Below are 19,372 nucleotides of genomic sequence, written 5' to 3'. Positions count from 1 at the left end.
TCAGGTTTCAAGACTAGTCATTCAACTGAGACTGCTCTTCTCTGTATCACGGAGGCGCTCCGCACTGCTAAAGCTAACTCTCTCTCCTCTGCTCTCATCCTTCTAGACCTATCGGCTGCCTTCGATACTGTGAACCATCAGATCCTCCTCTCCACCCTCTCCGAGTTGGGCATCTCCGGCGTGGCCCACGCTTGGATTGCGTCCTACCTGACAGGTCGCTCCTACCAAGTGGCGTGGCGAGAATCTGTCTCCTCACCACGTGCTCTCACCACTGGTGTCCCCCAGGGCTCTGTTCTAGGCCCTCTCCTATTCTCGCTATATACCAAGTCACTTGGCTCTGTCATAACCTCACATGGTCTCTCCTATCATTGCTATGCAGACGACACACAATTAATCTTCTCCTTTCCCCCTTCTGACGACCAGGTGGCGAATCGCATCTCTGCATGTCTGGCAGACATATCAGTGTGGATGACGGATCATCACCTCAAGCTGAACCTCGGCAAGACGGAGCTGCTCTTCCTCCCGGGGAAGGACTGCCCGTTCCATGATCTCGCCATCACGGTTGACAACTCCATTGTGTCCTCCTCCCAGAGCGCTAAGAACCTTGGCGTGATCCTGGACAACACCCTGTCGTTCTCAAATAACATCAAGGCGGTGGCCCGTTCCTGTAGGTTCATGCTCTACAACATCCGCAGAGTACGACCCTGCCTCACACAGGAAGCGGCGCAGGTCCTAATCCAGGCACTTGTCATCTCCCGTCCGGATTACTGCAACTCGCTGTTGGCTGGGCTCCCTGCCTGTGCCATTAAACCCCTACAGCTCATCCAGAACGCCGCAGCCCGTCTGGTGTTCAACCTTCCCAAGTTCTCTCACGTCACCCCGCTCCTCCGCTCTCTCCACTGGCTTCCAGTTGAAGCTCGCATCCGCTACAAGACCATGGTGCTTGCCTACGGAGCTGTGAGGGGAACGGCACCTCAGTACCTCCAGGCTCTGATCAGGCCCTACACCCAAACAAGGGCACTGCGTTCATCCACCTCTGGCCTGCTCGCCTCCCTACCACTGAGGAAGTACAGTTCCCGCTCAGCCCAGTCAAAACTGTTCGCTGCTCTGGCCCCCCAATGGTGGAACAAACTCCCTCACGATGCCAGGACAGCGGAGTCAATCACCACCTTCCAGAGACACCTGAAACCCCACCTCTTTAAGGAATACCTAGGATAGGATAAAGTAATCCTTCTCACCCCCCTTAAAAGATTTAGATGCACTATTGTAAAGTGGCAGTTCCACTGGATGTCATAAGGTGAACGCACCAATTTGTAAGTCGCTCTGGATAAGAGCGTCTGCTAAATGACTTAAATGTAAATGTAATTGTAAATTTAAAAAAAACAACAAAAAAAACAAGAATGATTTATACGTTTCCTTCCTCTTTTTTTTTAGCAATTAAAATGACTTTTTATGCTTAAGTATATACTCAAGAAGTATTTTACTGGGTGATTTTCACTTTTTCACATTTTCTATTAAGAAATCTTTACTTTTACTCAAGAATGACAATTGAGTACTTTTTCCAACACTGTCACTACTTAGTTTTTCCAAATAACCCCTCAGACTAATTTGGTTCACAATATTTTTATTACAAAATGTAGAAACTGTGTGCTTGAAACAAATGGATGGTTTAACAGCCCCCCAAAAAATGAAATTTAAAACGTAGGCTGCAGAGACCGTCTAATAGGGGTGTTGTGTGCCTAGGTATGAAAAAGAGAATATGTACAATGACAAATTCTTTTCGCCTATTGAAACACTTGAACTTTCAGCTGAGGTGAATGGTTACACATTGATAAATAGTCTTGACTGGAAAAAAAAGAATAACTCAACTCAAAACTGTTACTGCATATGTCCTATGCACACACCTCTCCCTCCTTTGGTGGGAGTATGGTCGATCACTTTGGGCCAAAGTAGTCCACCACCCCGCTGCCCTTCATACCGTCAAAGAAGAAGAAGTTCTTGTGTGGTGCGTCTCTCTGGGAAAGAGCCTGTAGAAACACACAGTGACGTTAATACCAACCACACACACACTACCTCACCATCTCTCAAACTACACCCACAATAGCTTTGCTGTGGGAGCTTCAGCAGCTTTCCCTGCAAGGGATACATGGGGTGTACTCTAGTGTCCGCTCCACTGCGTGAGCGTGGGGTCCGCTGTGTGATCGGTGATCACTTGACTTCACCCAGTGCGATGTCTGCCGGTTGCAGGCAGTTTCATCCGGTTTCATCATTACATCAGACAGCCTGGCGCAGTGCCATAATCCCGCTGAGTGGGTTGTCTGTACTGACTGACGTTACCTGGCTTCCTCAACTCTCAAACACAGGTAGGACTGTGACACTTCCCTTATTTTCCAATACCCAGGTCATATCCAAAACAGCCACACCGAAGAGACACACTGGTCCCCTACATCTCCCCAAAAGCCCCACAGGACTGAAACATATCAGTGGGTATTTCTGGATTGAACCCAGAATCAAGTGGAGCGGCCTGCTGTCAAGTGGTTAGCTTTCTGCCTCCCCAAAATATAACATGCCATCTTTCTCCCCAGTGAAAACTGCACAACAGTAAATGTGGTGCAGACAGTCTGGTGTGTGATTTTTCACACTAGTTCAGAGCCAGTATAGTCAGTAGAGTATAAATTAGAGGTCGACCGATTAATCGGAATGGCCGATTAATTAGGGCCGATTTCAAGTTTTCATAAAAAAATCGGTAATCAGTATTTTTGGACACCGATTGTGGACGATTTTTTTATACCTTTATTTATCTAGGCAAGTCAGTTAAGAACACATTCTTATTTTCAATGACGGCCTAGGAACGGTGGGTTACCTGCCCTGTTCAGGGGCATAACGACAGATTTTTACCTTGTCAGCTGGGGGATTCTTTTTTGCAACCTTCCGGTTACTAGTCCAACACTCTAACCACCTGCCTTACATTGCACTCCACGAGGAGCCTGCGTTGCAGGCTAACTACCTGTTACGCGAGGGCAGCAAGAAGCCAAGGTAAGTTGCTAGCTAGCATTAAACTTATCTTATAAAAAAACAATCAATCTTAACATAATCACTAGTTAACTACACATGGTTGATGATATTACTAGTTTATCTAGCGTGTCCTGCGTTGCATATAATCGATGCGGTGCCTGTTAATTTCTCATCGAATCACGGCCTACTTCACCAAATGGTGATGATTTAACAAGCGCATTTGCAAAAAAAGCACTGTTGTTGCACCAATGTACCTAATCATAAACATCAATGCCTTTCTTAAAATCAATACACAAGTATATATTTTTTAAACCTGCATATTTAGTTAATATTGCCTGCTAACATGAATTTCTTATAACTAGGGAAATTGTGTCACTTCTCTTGCGTTCTGTGCAAGCAGTTAAGGTATATGCAGCAGTTTGGGCCGCCTGGCTCGTTGCGAACTGTGTGAAGTCCATTTATTCCTAACAAAGACCGTAATTAATTTGCCAGAATTATACATAATTATGACATAACATTGAAGGTTGTGCAATGTAACAGCAATATTTAGACTTAGGGATGCCATCGGTTAGATAAAATATGGAACGGTTTCGTATTTCACTGAAAGTTTTGCGAAATTATAGTTTCCAGATTGAATGACCAAAGGCTCATATTTCTGTGTGTTATTATGTTAAAATGAAGTCTATGGTTTGATATTTGATAGAGGAGTCTGACTGAGCGATGGTAAGCAGCAGCAGGCTCGTAAGCATTCATTCAAACAGCACTTTCGTGCGTTTGCCAGCTGCTCTTCGCTGTGCTTCAAGCATTGAGCTATTTATGATTTACAGCCTATCAACTCCCGAGATTAGGCTGGTGTAACCGATGTGAAATGGCTAGCTAGTTAGTGGGGTGCGCGCTAATAGCGTTTCAAACGTCACTCGCTCGGAGACTTGGAGTAGTTGATCCCCTTGCGCTGCAAGGGCCGCAGCTTTTGTTGAGCGATGGGTAACGATGCTTTGAGGGTGGCAGTTGTCGATGTGTTCCTGTTTCGAGCCCAGGTATGGGCGAGGAGAGGGACTGAAGCTATACTGTTACACTGGTAATACTAAAGTGCCTATAAGAACATCCAATAGTCAAAGGTATATGAAATACAAATGGTATAGAGAGAAATAGTCCTATAATTCCTATAATAACCTCAACCTAAAACTTCTTACCTGGGAATATTGAAGACTCATGTTAAAAGGAACAACCAGCTTTCATATGTTCTCATGTTCTGAGCAAGGAACTTAAACGTTAGCTTTTTTACGTGGCACATATTGCACTTTTACTTTCTTCTCCAACACTTTGTTTTGGAATTATTTAAACCAAATTGAACATGTTTCATTATTTATTTGAGGCTAAATTGATTTGATTGATGTATTATATTAAGTTAAAATAAAAGTGTTCATTCAGTATTGTTGTAATTGTCATTATTACAAATAAATAAATACATTTAAAAATATTATTATTATTTAAAAAAGTATTATTATTATATATATAATATAATATATAATTTTTATTATATATATAATATATATATATAATTTTTATTATTATTTTAAAATTGGCTGATTAATCGGTATCGGCTTTTAATGGTCCTCCAATAATCGGTATCGGCGTTGAAAAATCATAATCGGTCGACCTCTAGTCTGAATGATTTAAAGTTACAGCAACTAATGGGAAGTCAATGTACAAAAAAACTAACAAAAAAACTTGACAACCAACCTTGACAACCTCCTGTCCCAGCACTCCTCCCACCACAGCACACACAGGGGCCATCTCAGAGAAGCAGTAGCTGATGACATCACAAAACAACAACATGACTGTCAAACAGAAATACATTAACTCTGGAGTTCATAAGAATGAATTAACAATTGTCTTAACTCTGAAAATCTGAAATAGCTCAGAATGGAGCAGTCAGTCACAGATTATCTTTGATATATCTAAGAACTACCTTCACTGGCATATACAACAGTCCCCTACAAACAACAGTCCCCTACAAACAACAGTCCCCTACAAACAACAGTCCCCTACAAACAACAGTCCCCTACAAACAACAGTCCCCTACAAACAACAGTCCCCTACAAACAACAGTCCCCTACAAACAACAGTCCCCTACAAACAACAGTCCCCTACAAACAACAGTCCCCTACAAACAACAGTCACCTACATACATATTACTAAGAGTCCAACTAAATATGTGAATGGCTGTCAAGTGATGCATTGAATTGAGCCAGTTACCTGACAAAGTCGTGAGGCAGCAGCTCGCTACTCAGCCCCATGGCCTCCAGGACATCATCCCGGATCTGTCTCAGGAGCGTGGCGTCCGCCTCAAAGCTTTCTGGGTGGGGGTCGCGACCTTTGTCTGTACGGAACTTCAGCAGTACTGTGGGAGAGAAGCGAGGAACGCAGAGAGAGTGTGAACCACAGGGCGAGTGGTGGAGAAGTGCAGGAAACCATAAAAGACACAGAAGAAGCTCTGATTGTATGGGTTAAGAAGTTGCTACATATACCGAGCTACGTTTTCCACCCAACACAGAATATGTTACTAAGGAAATGTCAGTGGGGTTGTCATTCTATCACTTGCTCGTATGACACTGGCTGGCTAGCTTCACTTACACTCACAGAAAAAAAGTGCACACAAACTTCCAATTAAATACTGATCATCCCATGAAAAATTGCAGTTTTTGATCAGTTTGACAAGGCCGTGATCAGACATCTATGACTCTTGTCCTGTCAGCACGCACCACTAGTACTACACCCATCCTGTGCGAGACCGTGGGCAGATGTGCTAAAATGAGGAGGATGTGGTTTGGAGTCTGAATATTAGTAAAAGGCAAATAATAAACAAGAGATGGACGTACCATTGCCACTGAGACGTTTTAGGCTCTAAACCCCCCTTTAAGGCTGGCAGCTCTCCTCGCCCACTCAGTGTTAAAACAGGTGTCATAACATCCTCTTTTTAGCTGTCCATCAATCACATCATGGAGCCCAGTCCGCCCACGGCTATTTCCACCAGACTGACACCTCGCTAGTACACACGCACGTGAGCACACACATAAAACCCAACATCAATCACCATCACCTGAATCATCACCAACTAAACATCACAGAATTATCTCAAAACCTGGCATGGACTAACACAATATGTAAGCGTACAAAGACATCCGTGCAAAGTAGACCAGTAAACATTGTCTTAAATGAGTAGTCTGGAACATTCTTGACCAGATTCAAACAGGGATGAAGCAAAAACAACACATTCAAATGACATTAACTAAATCAAAGTTGAGGGAAAACCGTCCTGTGCCCCCCACGCCTGCTCTGCCTTCCATTCCTCTGGAGATGTTATGGTTTCATACAGTAGGCTAACCCCCCCCCACACACACACACTCCTGGGACACAGTAACAGAGGAAGCTCCACTTCCTCAAGAACAGCTCAGTCGAGAGATACCACAACATCTAGACCTAATTATAGAAACACAAATGCTGTAGAACAGCTCTGAAAACCACAAAAACAAACAAAAGAACAGCTTCTTTCCTTTCCGGCTGTTATATTAATATTAGCCAAACAACAGGGGCAGGATAGAGTTGGCAGCCTTGCGGGGGTAGTGTGGTGCCTAGCGGTTTGTGTCTCTGTTCTAAAGTCACACACGACTGGAGAGCCTGTGATGGAAACAGAGCCATGTTAAGACGGTCTATGAAGCCAGCTGAAGGCTAATAAAGGGACCATATCAGACTAGGAACAGGAACAGGGTGCAATGCTACAACAACCAAAACAGGAAGGTGGTGGGCGATATCATTGGAGCTGCAGGTGCTCACGTGTAGAGGGCATCAATCTATAGCTCCACTGTTTCTTATGACAAAAGAAAAAAAGACGCGATGGCAGCCAGTTAGTGATCCAACTCTCTTTTATCAAATAGATATTTATATCCAATGGCTTTGTGGAATTATTGAGGCGCAGGTACCGTGTAGCAGGAAGTAGTCCACGGGGGTGCGCTTCAGGCTGCTCTTGGCCTTCTCATTGGTCCAATCCACTTCCAGAGCCACTTTCAAGGAGCAGAAGCTGGCAGTCTGTTCAGTTGGGATAGAGAGAGCGCCAAAGGGCAGGGGACATGCCGTCATTAGATGTGGAGGAGGATAACATTCATTACATTGATAAAACACTAATTGAGCTATTTGTTATACAACGCTCACCTTTTTGATCATGGTGGTCTCATTGGGGTCAACCTTTGGTTTCTTGGCCTCAGGTCCATCATTGGACTCGTCTGTTTTGGGCTTGACTACTTTGGGCTTCTCCCTGGACGGGGGCATCAAAACAAGGGACAGATGAGCATAACTGAGGACCAATCAAGACAAGTAAATTAAACAGACACTCGACAATCAAACACAACACTCACTCAACATAGTTGTGCTCCTGGCCAAGGTCGGAGAACATGTATCCGTGGTAACCAAAGACATCGCCACAGAAGACCTTGATGTTGTGCTGGGCACAGAGTTGGTCCACGTGCACCATCAGATCCCTCGAGCAGCCTGTCAGACACACCTGAGAGGAACAAGGGAGGAGAGGACAAAGTCAGAGAGAGCAGCTAAAACTACAACTCCCATGGTGCTCACTACACCACATGACAAAAGTATGTGGACACCTGCTCATTGAACATCTAATTCCAAAATCATGGGCATTAATATGGAGTTTGTCCCCCCTTTGCTGCTAGAACAACCTCCACTCTTCTGTGAAGGTTTTCTACGAGATGTTGGAACATTGCTGAAGGGGACTTGCTTCCACGCAGCCACAAGAGCATTAGTGAGGTCAGGCACTGATGTTGGGTGATTAGGCTTGGCTCGAAGTCTGCGTTTCAATTCATCCCAAAGCTGTTTGATGGGGTTGAGGTCAGGGCTATGTCCAGGCCAGTTCATTGACACAGATCTCGATAAACCATTTCTGAGTGGACCTTGCTTTGTGCACGGGGGCAATGTCATGCTGAAACAGGAAAGGGCCACAAAGTTATAAGCACAGAATCGTCTAGAATGTCATTGTATGCTGTAGCATTAAGATTTCCCTTCACTGGAACTAAGGGGCCTAGCATGCATCATGAAAAACAGCCCCAGACCATTATTCCTCCTCCACCAAACTTTAGTCGGCACTATGCATTGGGGCAAGTAGAGTTCTCTCGGCATACGCCAAATCCAGATTCGTCCGCTGGACTGCCAGATGGTGAAGCGTGATTCATCACTCCAGAGAACGCGTTTCCACTGCTCCAGAGTTCAACGGTGGCGAGCTTTTACGCCACTACATCAAGGAAACCCATTTCACGAAGCTTCCGGCGCGCGGATGCGAGCCGGTCGCATCCGCGCTTCGGTCTGCAGGTTATATAACTTTTTCATTACATTTCATTACATTTCATTATAGTACAACGGTCTGATTTGTCTAATCTTAGCAATTTCTTCTTAGCTAGCTACATAGTCGTCGTTGTATCAAAGATAATTGCGTAATTATCGTATTTCGTCGTCTCCTATCTGCCCAACACGTTCACCGTCTACCGTAGCACTGTAGTAACTATCACACTCAACGACTTGATTAGTGTAGTGTTAGCTAGCTACATAGTTGTCTTTGCTGTCTTCGTATCCAAGATAATTGTGTAGTTTAGAGTGTGGAGTCTTAGAGTGATAATTGCGTTATTATCGTATTTCGTCGTCCTCCTATCTGCCTAGCAGCTAGCCAGCTAGCATACGTTCACCGGCTACCGTAGCACTGTAGTAACTATCACACTCAACTGAACGACTTGATTAGTGTAGTATTAGCTAGCTACATAGTTGTCTTTGCTGTCTTCGTATCCAAGATAATTGTGTAGTTAGAGTGTGTAGTCTTAGAGTGATTATCTTAATTTACCGAGGTTAGCTAGCCAGCTATTTTGTCGTCCTTAACGTAGGAGACACTCCTAGCTAGCCAATAGCCAGCCAACGTCTACTGAATAGAACTTTCGCATTCCGGTCGCATTCCGCTTCGCTCCACAGGTAGTATCACATTTTCATTTCATTTCATTACAGTCCCAACAGTGTGATTTGTTTGATCGTAGCTAGCTACATAGCTAGCTACATAGCCGTCTTTGTTTCAAAGATAATTGTGTAGTCTAGAGCGATTTTCTAGGTTAGCTAGCCAGCTATTGTCGTTCTCCTAACGCAACGTAACGTAACCAACACTGCTAGCTAGCCAGCTAGCCCGAAAAAGCAGCATTGTAGAAACTTCACACTCAACGGAACGACTTGATTAGGGTAGTGTCAACAACGCAGCTAGCCTACCTCAGCAGTACTGTATCATTTAATCATTTTAGTCAATTAGATTCTTGCTACGTAAGCTTAACTTTCTGAACATTCGAGACGTGTAGTCCACTTGTCATTCCAATCTCCTCTGCATTAGCGTAGCCTCTTCTCTAGCCTGTCAACTATGTGTCTGTCTATCCCTGTTCTCTCCTCTCTGCACAGACCATACAGACGCTCCACACCGCATGGCCGCGGCCACCCTAATCTGGTGGTCCCAGCGCGCACGACCCACGTGGAGTTCCAGGTCTCCGGTAGCCTCTGGAACTGCCGATCTGCGGCCAACAAGGCAGAGTTCATCTCAGCCTATGCCTCCCTCCAGTCCTCGACTTCTTGGCTCTGACGGAAACATGGATCACCACAGACAACACCGCTACTCCTACTGCTCTCTCTTCGTCCGCCCACGTGCTCTCGCACACCCCGAGAGCTTCTGGTCAGCGGGGTGGTGGCACCGGGATCCTCATCTCTCCCAAGTGGTCATTCTCTCTTTCTCCCCTTACCCATCTGTCTATCGCCTCCTTTGAATTCCATGCTGTCACAGTTACCAGCCCTTTCAAGCTTAACATCCTTATCATTTATCGCCCTCCAGGTTCCTCGGAGAGTTCATCAATGAGCTTGATGCCTTGATAAGCTCCTTTCCTGAGGACGGCTCACCTCTCACAGTTCTGGGCGACTTTAACCTCCCACGTCTACCTTTGACTCATTCCTCTCTGCCTCCTTCTTTCCACTCCTCTCCTCTTTTGACCTCACCCTCTCACCTTCCCCCCTACTCACAAGGCAGGCAATACGCCGACCTCATCTTTACTAGATGCTGTTCCTCCACTAACCTCATTGCAACTCCCCTCCAAGTCTCCGACCACTACCTTGTATCCTTTTCCCTCTCGCTCTCATCCAACACTTCCCACACTGCCCCTACTCGGATGGTATCGCGCCGTCCCAACCTTCGCTCTCTCTCCCCCGCTACTCTCTCCTCTTCCATCCTATCATCTCTTCCCTCTGCTCAAACCTTCTCCAACCTATCTCCTGATTCTGCCTCCTCAACCCTCCTCTCCTCCCTTTCTGCATCCCTTGATTCTCTATGTCCCCTATCCTCCAGGCCGGCTCGGTCCTCCCCTCCCGCTCCGTGGCTCAACGACTCATTGCGAGCTCACAGAACAGGGCTCCGGGCAGCCGAGCGGAAATGGAGGAAAACTCGCCTCCCTGCGGACCTGGCATCCTTTCACTCCCTCCTCTCTACATTTTCCTCCTCTGTCTCTGCTACTAAAGCCACTTTCTACCACTCTAAATTCCAAGCATCTGCCTCTAACCCTAGGAAGCTCTTTGCCACCTTCTCCTCCCTCTTGAATCCTCCTCCCCCTCCCCCTCCTCCCTCTCTGCAGATGACTTCGTCAACCATTTTGAAAAGAAGGTCGACGACATCCGATCCTCGTTTGCTAAGTCAAACGACACCGCTGGTTCTGCTCACACTGCCCTACCCTGTGCTCTGACCTCTTTCTCCCCTCTCTCTCCAGATGACATCTCGCGTCTTGTGACGGCCGGCCGCCCAACAACCTGCCCGCTTGACCCTATCCCCTCCTCTCTTCTCCAGACCATCTCCGGTGACCTTCTCCCTTACCTCACCTCGCTCATCAACTCATCCCTGACCGCTGGCTACGTCCCTCCCGTCTTCAAGAGAGCGAGAGTTGCACCCTTCTGAAAAAACCTACACTCGATCCCTCCGATGTCAACAACTACAGACCAGTATCCCTTCTTTCTTTTCTCTCCAAAACTCTTGAACGTGCCGTCCTTGGCCAGCTCTCCCGCTATCTCTCTCAGAATGACCTTCTTGATCCAAATCAGTCAGGTTTCAAGACTAGTCATTCAACTGAGACTGCTCTTCTCTGTATCACGGAGGCGCTCCGCACTGCTAAAGCTAACTCTCTCTCCTCTGCTCTCATCCTTCTAGACCTATCGGCTGCCTTCGATACTGTGAACCATCAGATCCTCCTCTCCACCCTCTCCGAGTTGGGCATCTCCGGCGCGGCCCACGCTTGATTGCGTCCTACCTGACAGGTCGCTCCTACCAGGTGGCGTGGCGAGAATCCGTCTCCTCACCACGTGCTCTCACCACTGGTGTCCCCAGGGCTCTGTTCTAGGCCCTCTCCTATTCTCGCTATACACCAAGTCACTTGGCTCTGTCATAACCTCACATGGTCTCTCCTATCATTGCTATGCAGACGACACACAATTAATCTTCTCCTTTCCCCTTCTGACGACCAGGTGGCGAATCGCATCTCTGCATGTCTGGCAGACATATCAGTGTGGATGACGGATCATCACCTCAAGCTGAACCTCGGCAAGACGGAGCTGCTCTTCCTCCCGGGGAAGGACTGCCCGTTCCATGATCTCGCCATCACGGTTGACAACTCCATTGTGTCCTCCTCCCAGAGCGCTAAGAACCTTGGCGTGATCCTGGACAACACCCTGTCGTTCTCAAATAACATCAAGGCGGTGGCCCGTTCCTGTAGGTTCATGCTCTACAACATCCGCAGAGTACGACCCTGCCTCACACAGGAAGCGGCGCAGGTCCTAATCCAGGCACTTGTCATCTCCCGTCTGGATTACTGCAACTCGCTGCTGGCTGGGCTCCCTGCCTGTGCCATTAAACCCCTACAACTCATCCAGAACGCCGCAGCCCGTCTGGTGTTCAACCTTCCCAAGTTCTCTCACGTCACCCCGCTCCTCCGCTCTCTCCACTGGCTTCCAGTTGAAGCTCGCATCCGCTACAAGACCATGGTGCTTGCCTACGGAGCTGTGAGGGGAACGGCACCTCAGTACCTCCAGGCTCTGATCAGGCCCTACACCCAAACAAGGGCACTGCGTTCATCCACCTCTGGCCTGCTCGCCTCCCTACCACTGAGGAAGTACAGTTCCCGCTCAGCCCAGTCAAAACTGTTCGCTGCTCTGGCCCCCAATGGTGGAACAAACTCCTCACGACGCCAGGACAGCGGAGTCAATCACCACCTTCCGGAGACACCTGAAACCCCACCTCTTTAAGGAATACCTAGGATAGGATAAAGTAATCCTTCTCACCCCCCCTTAAAAGACCTAGATGCACTATTGTAAAGTGGCTGTTCCACTGGATGTCATAAGGTGAAAGCACCAATTTGTATGTCGCTCTGGATAAGAGCGTCTGCTAAATGACTTAAATGTAAATGTAAAATGGAAGTTGCTCCCAGAGGGAGTTTGGAAGTCCGAGCACTTGGCGGTCTCATTCTGTGAGCTTGTGTGGCCTACCACTTTGTGGCTGAGCCGTTGTTGCTCCTAGACGTTTCCACTTCACAATAACAGCACTTACAGTTAACCAGGCAACTCGAGAATGGCAGAAATTTGACAAACTGACTTGTTGGAAAGGTGGCATCCTATGACAGTGCCACGTTGAAAGTCACTGAGCTCTTCAGTAAAGCCAATCTACTGCCAATGTTTGTCTATGGAGATTGCATATCTGTGTGCTCGATTTTATACAACTGTCAGCAACGGGTGTGGCTGAAATAGCCAAATCCCAAAATTTGAAGGGGTGTCCACACATTTTGTATATGTAGTGTTCATGTTCATTGAGAGACCTTGCAGGGAATGATGACAAAGTACTTGATCAACAAGTAGGCCTAACTCTGGATTTACGCGCACACACCTTTTAGATAGAGTCCTTTTGACACAAAACATGTTCAAGTAAACAAAATATGTCATTCTGTCGAAGAATCGACTAGTTTGTTTTGGCCAGTGTGTTCTATCTGAACAGGGTGGGGAACAGAAGATTGGCCTTATTAAAAAACTGACCCATGGGCTGGGTCCATCTTATCCTGCAGACCAAACCCAGCACACTCCACACTTGGCTAGAGATAAGGGGCTGTCTGGCAGCTGACGGGCATCTGTCTGTGGCATCCCTGCAATGTACACGCTGGTCCCTCCCGGAACACAAAGTACCACAACGTTGGGAGGTGCCAGCATTGAGTTCATGACACGTGCCAGTGTTTTACCAAGGGCAGCTGATTGACATGTTACTGCATGGTTGAAGTTGTTTTTAATTGCTTTGCCCTTAGCTAATGAAGACCGATAGACTAATCATCAAAGCTGGGTGCTTGATGCCTGAAAAATGGACCGGAGATCTTCCTTGAACCACACACCTCAACTTCATATAAAGAAGGTCTTATGGGGGAAGGGAGAGCCTTACAGACTATTATAGAAGTCCTATTGGCTTTAGTTGCCAGCTACAAAAAAGGCAAGCCCTCTGTTGTGGTGACAGACACTGAGGGAGACCCTGGCTGGACATGTTGGGCTACTGCTGCAGTTCATTAGACGGGATTGGCAGAGGGAACTGGGAGTGCTGGTACTGGCAGGGACAGGGATTTTTAACAGCCTGGACAGCCTGTCTGTCTGTCCACAGAGCCTCCCTCCTTTTGAAGGAGGCGTGCAGCTTGGACACCTCCTCTCAATGGCCTCCGGCAAGGGCTTTGTGAAGAGGGACACTGAGCTGGATTGTTTGAGAGACGAGGGAGTGAAAAGGAAGCAAGGAAAGGGGGGGGGGTGTTTAGCTTATCTGTACAATGGAACCTAACGGAGAATGGGTCTAGTAGGAGGTGAAGGGAGAAGTGAAGTGAAAGACATGCAGAGAATGAGTGGTTATGACAGGCTCAATGAGAGTACATGAGTGAGAATAGGGAGAGTATACCAGTGTTCTGAGTGAAGTAAATTAGTAAGTTTGTTTGTTGTGGGTGTGAATTGTTGCCCACAAACTCTCTTGGGATCAAAGCTATTATCCAGACATATTAATCCTAAAACATGCTGACTAAAAAGAGCAGCCCCTTATCATGCATTCTAGCAAATTTAAACCAGTTCCAGTTTCCCAGTGCTGAGCTACACAGACAAGACATATCCATAGCTAGCAGATAAAAAAAAGCTAGCAGTCTACAGCACAGCCCATTTCGTCTCCCCCTCCTCCTGAACTTCCATTAGCACTCCCCCCGGGACACGTCCACCGTTTCTCCACCACAGACAGACTGGGGAAGCGGCTTGTTTGCGCTTTGAAAATCCATGAGTATCTGATGAGGAGGCTCTTCAAAACCCCACCACTATATGTTTGAAAGCAAAGCACATCAGACAGTGTGTCTGGAACCAAACACCACAGAAAATCTATGTTTCTACTTGTTAGCTGTACAGACATAAGTTAGATAAACGTATTTATCTCCAAGCTCGAGTGTCTTTATTTTTTTCTGTCCCCCCCCCTACCGGCAACTGTCAATTCCCTTACTCAGTCAATTTATAAACAATAAGTACATGCATCATAAATCCCTTTATCTACTTCCCCAGAGTCAGGTGAACTTGTGGATACTATTTGTATGTCTGAGTGCAGTTTGAAGGAAGTTGCGAACTAGAGTAAGAGCAATGACTAGAAGTCTATGGTAACTAATAGCATGCTAGTAGAGTAGATACCATAGACGTCCAGTCATTGCGCTAACGCTAGTTAGCATTGGCTCACAAAACTACCTAGAACTTCCTTCATATTGGATGAAATAAAAATGGTATCCATGAGTTCATCTGACTATGGGGAAGTAGGTGAAGGGCTTAATTGCCAAAATCGTGAACTTAACAGGGATAGCCAATGAAAAACACTTGTATTTTTTATTTAACTAGGCAAATCACTTAAGAGCAAATTCTTATTTACAATGACGGCCTACCCCTGGGCAAACCCTAACCCGGAGAACACTGGGACAATTGTGTGCCGCCCTATGGGACTCCTAATTCCAGCCTGTTGTCATACAGCCTGGAATCGAACAAAGGCACTAAGATGCAGTACCTTAGATCTCTGCGCCACTCGGGAGCACTTATCACGAAGTTCTACAAAGAAAGATTAATTTTATGATCAAAGTGCAACTACATGCAATGGAACTCATCATCAGTCAAAAACAGCTTAAATCGGCCTCCCGAGTGACGCAGTGGTCTAAGGCACTGCATCTGTGCCACTAGAGTTTCTGGGTTGGAGTCCAGGCTCTGTCGCAGCCGGCCAGGACCGGGAGGCCCATGGGGCGGCACACAATTGGCCCAGCGTCGTCCGGGTTAGGGAGGGTTTGGCCAGCAGGGATATCCTTGTCTCATCGCGCACTAGCGACTCCTGTGGCGGGCACCACGCTGACATGGTCGCCAGGTGTACGGTGTTTCCTCCGACACATTGGTGTGGCTGGCTTCTGGGTTGGACGCATGGCTCATGACCATCGCCTCTCCCGAGTCCGTACGGGAGTTGCAGCGATGAGACAAGACTGTAACTACTACCAATTGGATACCACGAAATTGGCGAGAAAAAAGGGGTGACAAATGAACCACAAAAAAACTGCAGAAAAAAATCTGTGCAAAACAGGTGCTATACTGGCATTGGTCTGCTGCCCAGAGCAACATGTAGTAAGACGTATGGTGTAAAAGCACCATCTACTGGCCATTTAGGGTAACAGAAAATAATTAACAAAAGTAATCTTGACAATAGGCCAGCCCTGCACTACTGTACTCACTGCCTCAAATTGAAGGAAGAATTTGTCTGGTTTGGTCTCCACCCTGTCTGTGTCTGCCTTCACCTCCACCATGGGGTTGAGGTACTGGGCCCGCTCCAGGGAGGCCTGGGCTCGGTTCTGGCCCTGAGCAGTCACTGGAATCAGAAACTGGGCTCGACATGACTCCTCTGTCACCTGAGAAGAAAGAGAGCAGAAAGTTAGTGGTTTGTAAAATTAATTTATATTCTCCTGCAATTTTCTCAGTGTTTCATCCTACCATTAGCCTACTTCGGAAGGTTCCCTCTCACCTAGCCTCTGCAGAGTCCCCAACAACCGGATGTTCCGGTTTTCAGGGGGAATGGAAAGAGCCTTTCACCCGACTTCCACTTTTGGATGGTAAGATGGAGTGTCAACCTTGTAAACTCCTCCTACACATTTACTGGATTGGTTGGACAGTGCAGAAGATAACCTCCCCAAACATTTTTTTTCCTTCTCGTCAAGACCAGTATGTATTGGATCTAGTTTCAGATGTTTATTTACACCTGTTACTTTAGGTTACCTCTGACCTAACTCTGTTACACCCCCCCACACACACACACACACACACACTTTGTGTATTGTGTTCTGTACCTGTTCGTGGTCCAGCAGGGTCAGCCCCTTCACTCCAGCCAGGATTAGATTTTTGGCCACTTCAGCCCCCAGGCCCCTGAGGCCCACCAGGAGCACACGAGACCCCCGTAGCCTGGAACAGAAGCAGATTACCAACACCTTTATTATCTATGTGGCTCCATCATACAATATAGGGTGGACAGCCTTCAAGACAAAACATGCATGCTTTGTGCAGATTAATAAATTATGTAAACATCAACGTTTGCAGTGTTTTCCAATCCATTCTTGCTGTGTGATCAGGGAGTGCATATTTGTTTTAGCCCAGTTCGAGCATATCTAATTCAAGGTCTTGGCTGGCTAACGTTAGTTGGAGAGTTGAACCAGCTGGGCCAAAGCAAATTGTGCACCCCAGGAATGGAGAAACATTGTAAATACTGTATATCATGGCGAAGTGTGTGCATAGTTCACATTTTACATTTAATGCATTTGTATTTAGTACCGACAAATAATAGGTTATCTACCTACAGAGACAATGGACGCCAACGTTAGCTAATAGCTACCTCTTTTGTGCATCCAGACCCCATAATCGGATCTGCCGGTCATACTGAGCCGCTTCTTCCTCACTAATGATAGATTCCTCCTTCTCAATCATGTCTATCATCTCAAACTGGTTTATTTGTCTAGTTTAACAGTAATGGGATTAATATTTCCCTTTTTAGATTCGGAGAGAGTACCGCTATCGCTGATTTGAACGGACGCTGGATGATGACGTTGTCTTCTTCTTTGGTATTATGGCGGCCCGCAAACAAATGTTAAAGGCGCATGCCACCACTTACTGTATTGGCTGTGTATCAGCCTACTATTCTGTACTATGAATTCATTAAACTTTGTGAAAAAAATCCCCTACGAACTAACCGTACACCATTAAAACCAAATCACTATTCCATTACTTTGGTCCTATCTGATCCTGCACCAGGGTTGCAGACTGGGAGTACGGGACACTGTCGTTCAAAACACCCTGTAACTCTTTTGCAGTAAAATCTTGTACGCCCAAGTGCTTCTCTACAGCTGCCACCACAACATCTATCCTCTGTGATTTACATTCCATTCCTGCGGTACAGTTGACCACCATGGCTATGAACGCCAAAAAAAAAAAAACTTACTGGAGCACATGTTATTCCTATCACTCTCTATTGACCTCGTCCTACTCACAGGGATCCTCTCAGGATTCCTCACCCTGCCCTTACCAAAAAAGATTGCAGTTTTGAAACTGCAGTATAAGTGCAGTAACTGCAGTCGACTGTGGTATTTTGGACAAAGTAATTGCAGAATAACTGCAGTGTACTGTTATAGTACACTCTAACTGCAGTTACACTGCAAAATTACTGCAGTAAAAAAACAGTGTTCTTTTGGATACAGTACTGGCAGCATACTGCAGTTATACTGCACTCTGACTGCAATCTTTTTCCTTAAGAGTGAACCCATCTTCCTCTACTACTCTCTTCAGTGCCTCTTCTTTACCGACCTCAATGGGTTCGCCTGACTCCATCTCCAAGTCTGACAACCATTCGAGCATACCCGGCATCTTGCCTCCCCAACCAGTACACATTACTGGGGGATGAACAAATATATGACCCTGTGTCAGTTATTAAGGTCCTTCAGACATCTGTTGAGAAGTATATCATTTAGTTGCCTAATAGATCAGACTCTGATACCAGCTTTCTGCTTACCTGGCTACCCAAATGCTACGCTACGCCCACGGACATGACTTACTCTGTAGTGAACATAGAGCAGCGTAAAAATGCAGTTTGAGTTGTCAGGCAAGCTTTCTGCAACACAGTCTGAATTAAAGCGCTGCAAAAAACTTGGAAAGTTTCCTTACAAGCCAGAATGTTGAACGAAATTGCATTTGAACTTGTATGTGCGGTAAAGTGCGGTTGGTCCTTATTCGGGTAGACATTTGAGAGAAAAAAATATCCACAGGACAGTATTATTCACCCAACGTTTTAGAGTGATGGTACTGCCTTTGAGATTTCTATCACCTGGCACATGCACAAAACCATGTAAATACCTGCAAGACTTCGGTTAGTATGCATGCATCACATGGATGTACTTCCGTCTTGTGCACATCCCTTAGGTGATGAGCAAACAAATCGTGATAGATACACAGAGACCCGTGTTTTGAGTCGGTTTAATAATACTTTGCTGTGGATATTTTGTCTCATATTTCCACCAGCTGACGAAATCAGCTGACAACGGGTAAAGTTAAAATTAAGTTCATTCAAGATTCTGATTTTTGTATCTAAAAATTTAGAGAGGAGAGTAGACCAGTACGTACACACTCAGATTCATTGAGGTTTAAACTTTAGTGACTTTATCAAAAGACTAGGACATCTCCTGGTTATGTTTTCCTCTCACTGTAAGACATATGCATACTAGCCAGTGTCGGTCAGTGCCATTTAAGATGAGGGAGGACAATTCTTTTTTCATGAGCATGGCCTTGTTTCTATTAAAGCATATTGGATGACTGTCATTCATATTCCATTCCCCCAGTTCAATGTAACAGCGATAGGTTTAGTCTAAAACATGATTTTCCCTATACCCATCATGCGGTTGCTACAATCTAGCCTATGAATGACAGTTTACAATGTAGATGCACACAGGTCGAGAGACAAATTAGAGGTGAAAGTCCGCGACAGACATGACATTCAATACCGCCCTGCACACTCTTGCCTGCATATAGCTGATATAGGGTGTAATCATTAGTCCAACAGTTGCAAACAAGAGTTTCTATTGGACAAATTCAGGTATGCTTATACCCATTTTGTTCTGTTTAAGAAATGTTTCAGCAGAATCGAGGGAATGAATACACCACTGAGCATGTGTAAACACAGTTC

The 19,372-nt window shown here is 46.0% G+C and overlaps 1 protein-coding gene across 1 annotated transcript; it reads right to left on the bottom strand.

Moving 5' to 3' along the window:
• Positions 1-1,607: 1,607 nt before the first annotated feature.
• Positions 1,608-17,223, bottom strand: sae1 (SUMO1 activating enzyme subunit 1). Its single transcript, XM_029672844.2, has 9 exons — positions 17,036-17,223; positions 16,497-16,608; positions 15,888-16,061; positions 7,431-7,576; positions 7,228-7,330; positions 6,999-7,104; positions 5,275-5,419; positions 4,759-4,828; positions 1,608-2,027 (listed from the first exon to the last, which is right to left on the bottom strand). The coding sequence occupies exons 1-9, from the start codon at positions 17,134-17,136 to the stop codon at positions 1,935-1,937; spliced, it is 1,050 nt and encodes a 349-aa protein (XP_029528704.1). The 5' UTR covers positions 17,137-17,223; the 3' UTR covers positions 1,608-1,934.
• Between the last annotated feature and the right edge of the window lie 2,149 nt (positions 17,224-19,372).

The sequence above is a fragment of the Oncorhynchus nerka genome, linkage group LG11, assembly GCF_034236695.1.
Source record: "Oncorhynchus nerka isolate Pitt River linkage group LG11, Oner_Uvic_2.0, whole genome shotgun sequence".
Lineage (NCBI taxonomy): Eukaryota > Metazoa > Chordata > Actinopteri > Salmoniformes > Salmonidae > Oncorhynchus > Oncorhynchus nerka.
This window is presented reverse-complemented; position numbering and strand designations above follow the sequence as displayed.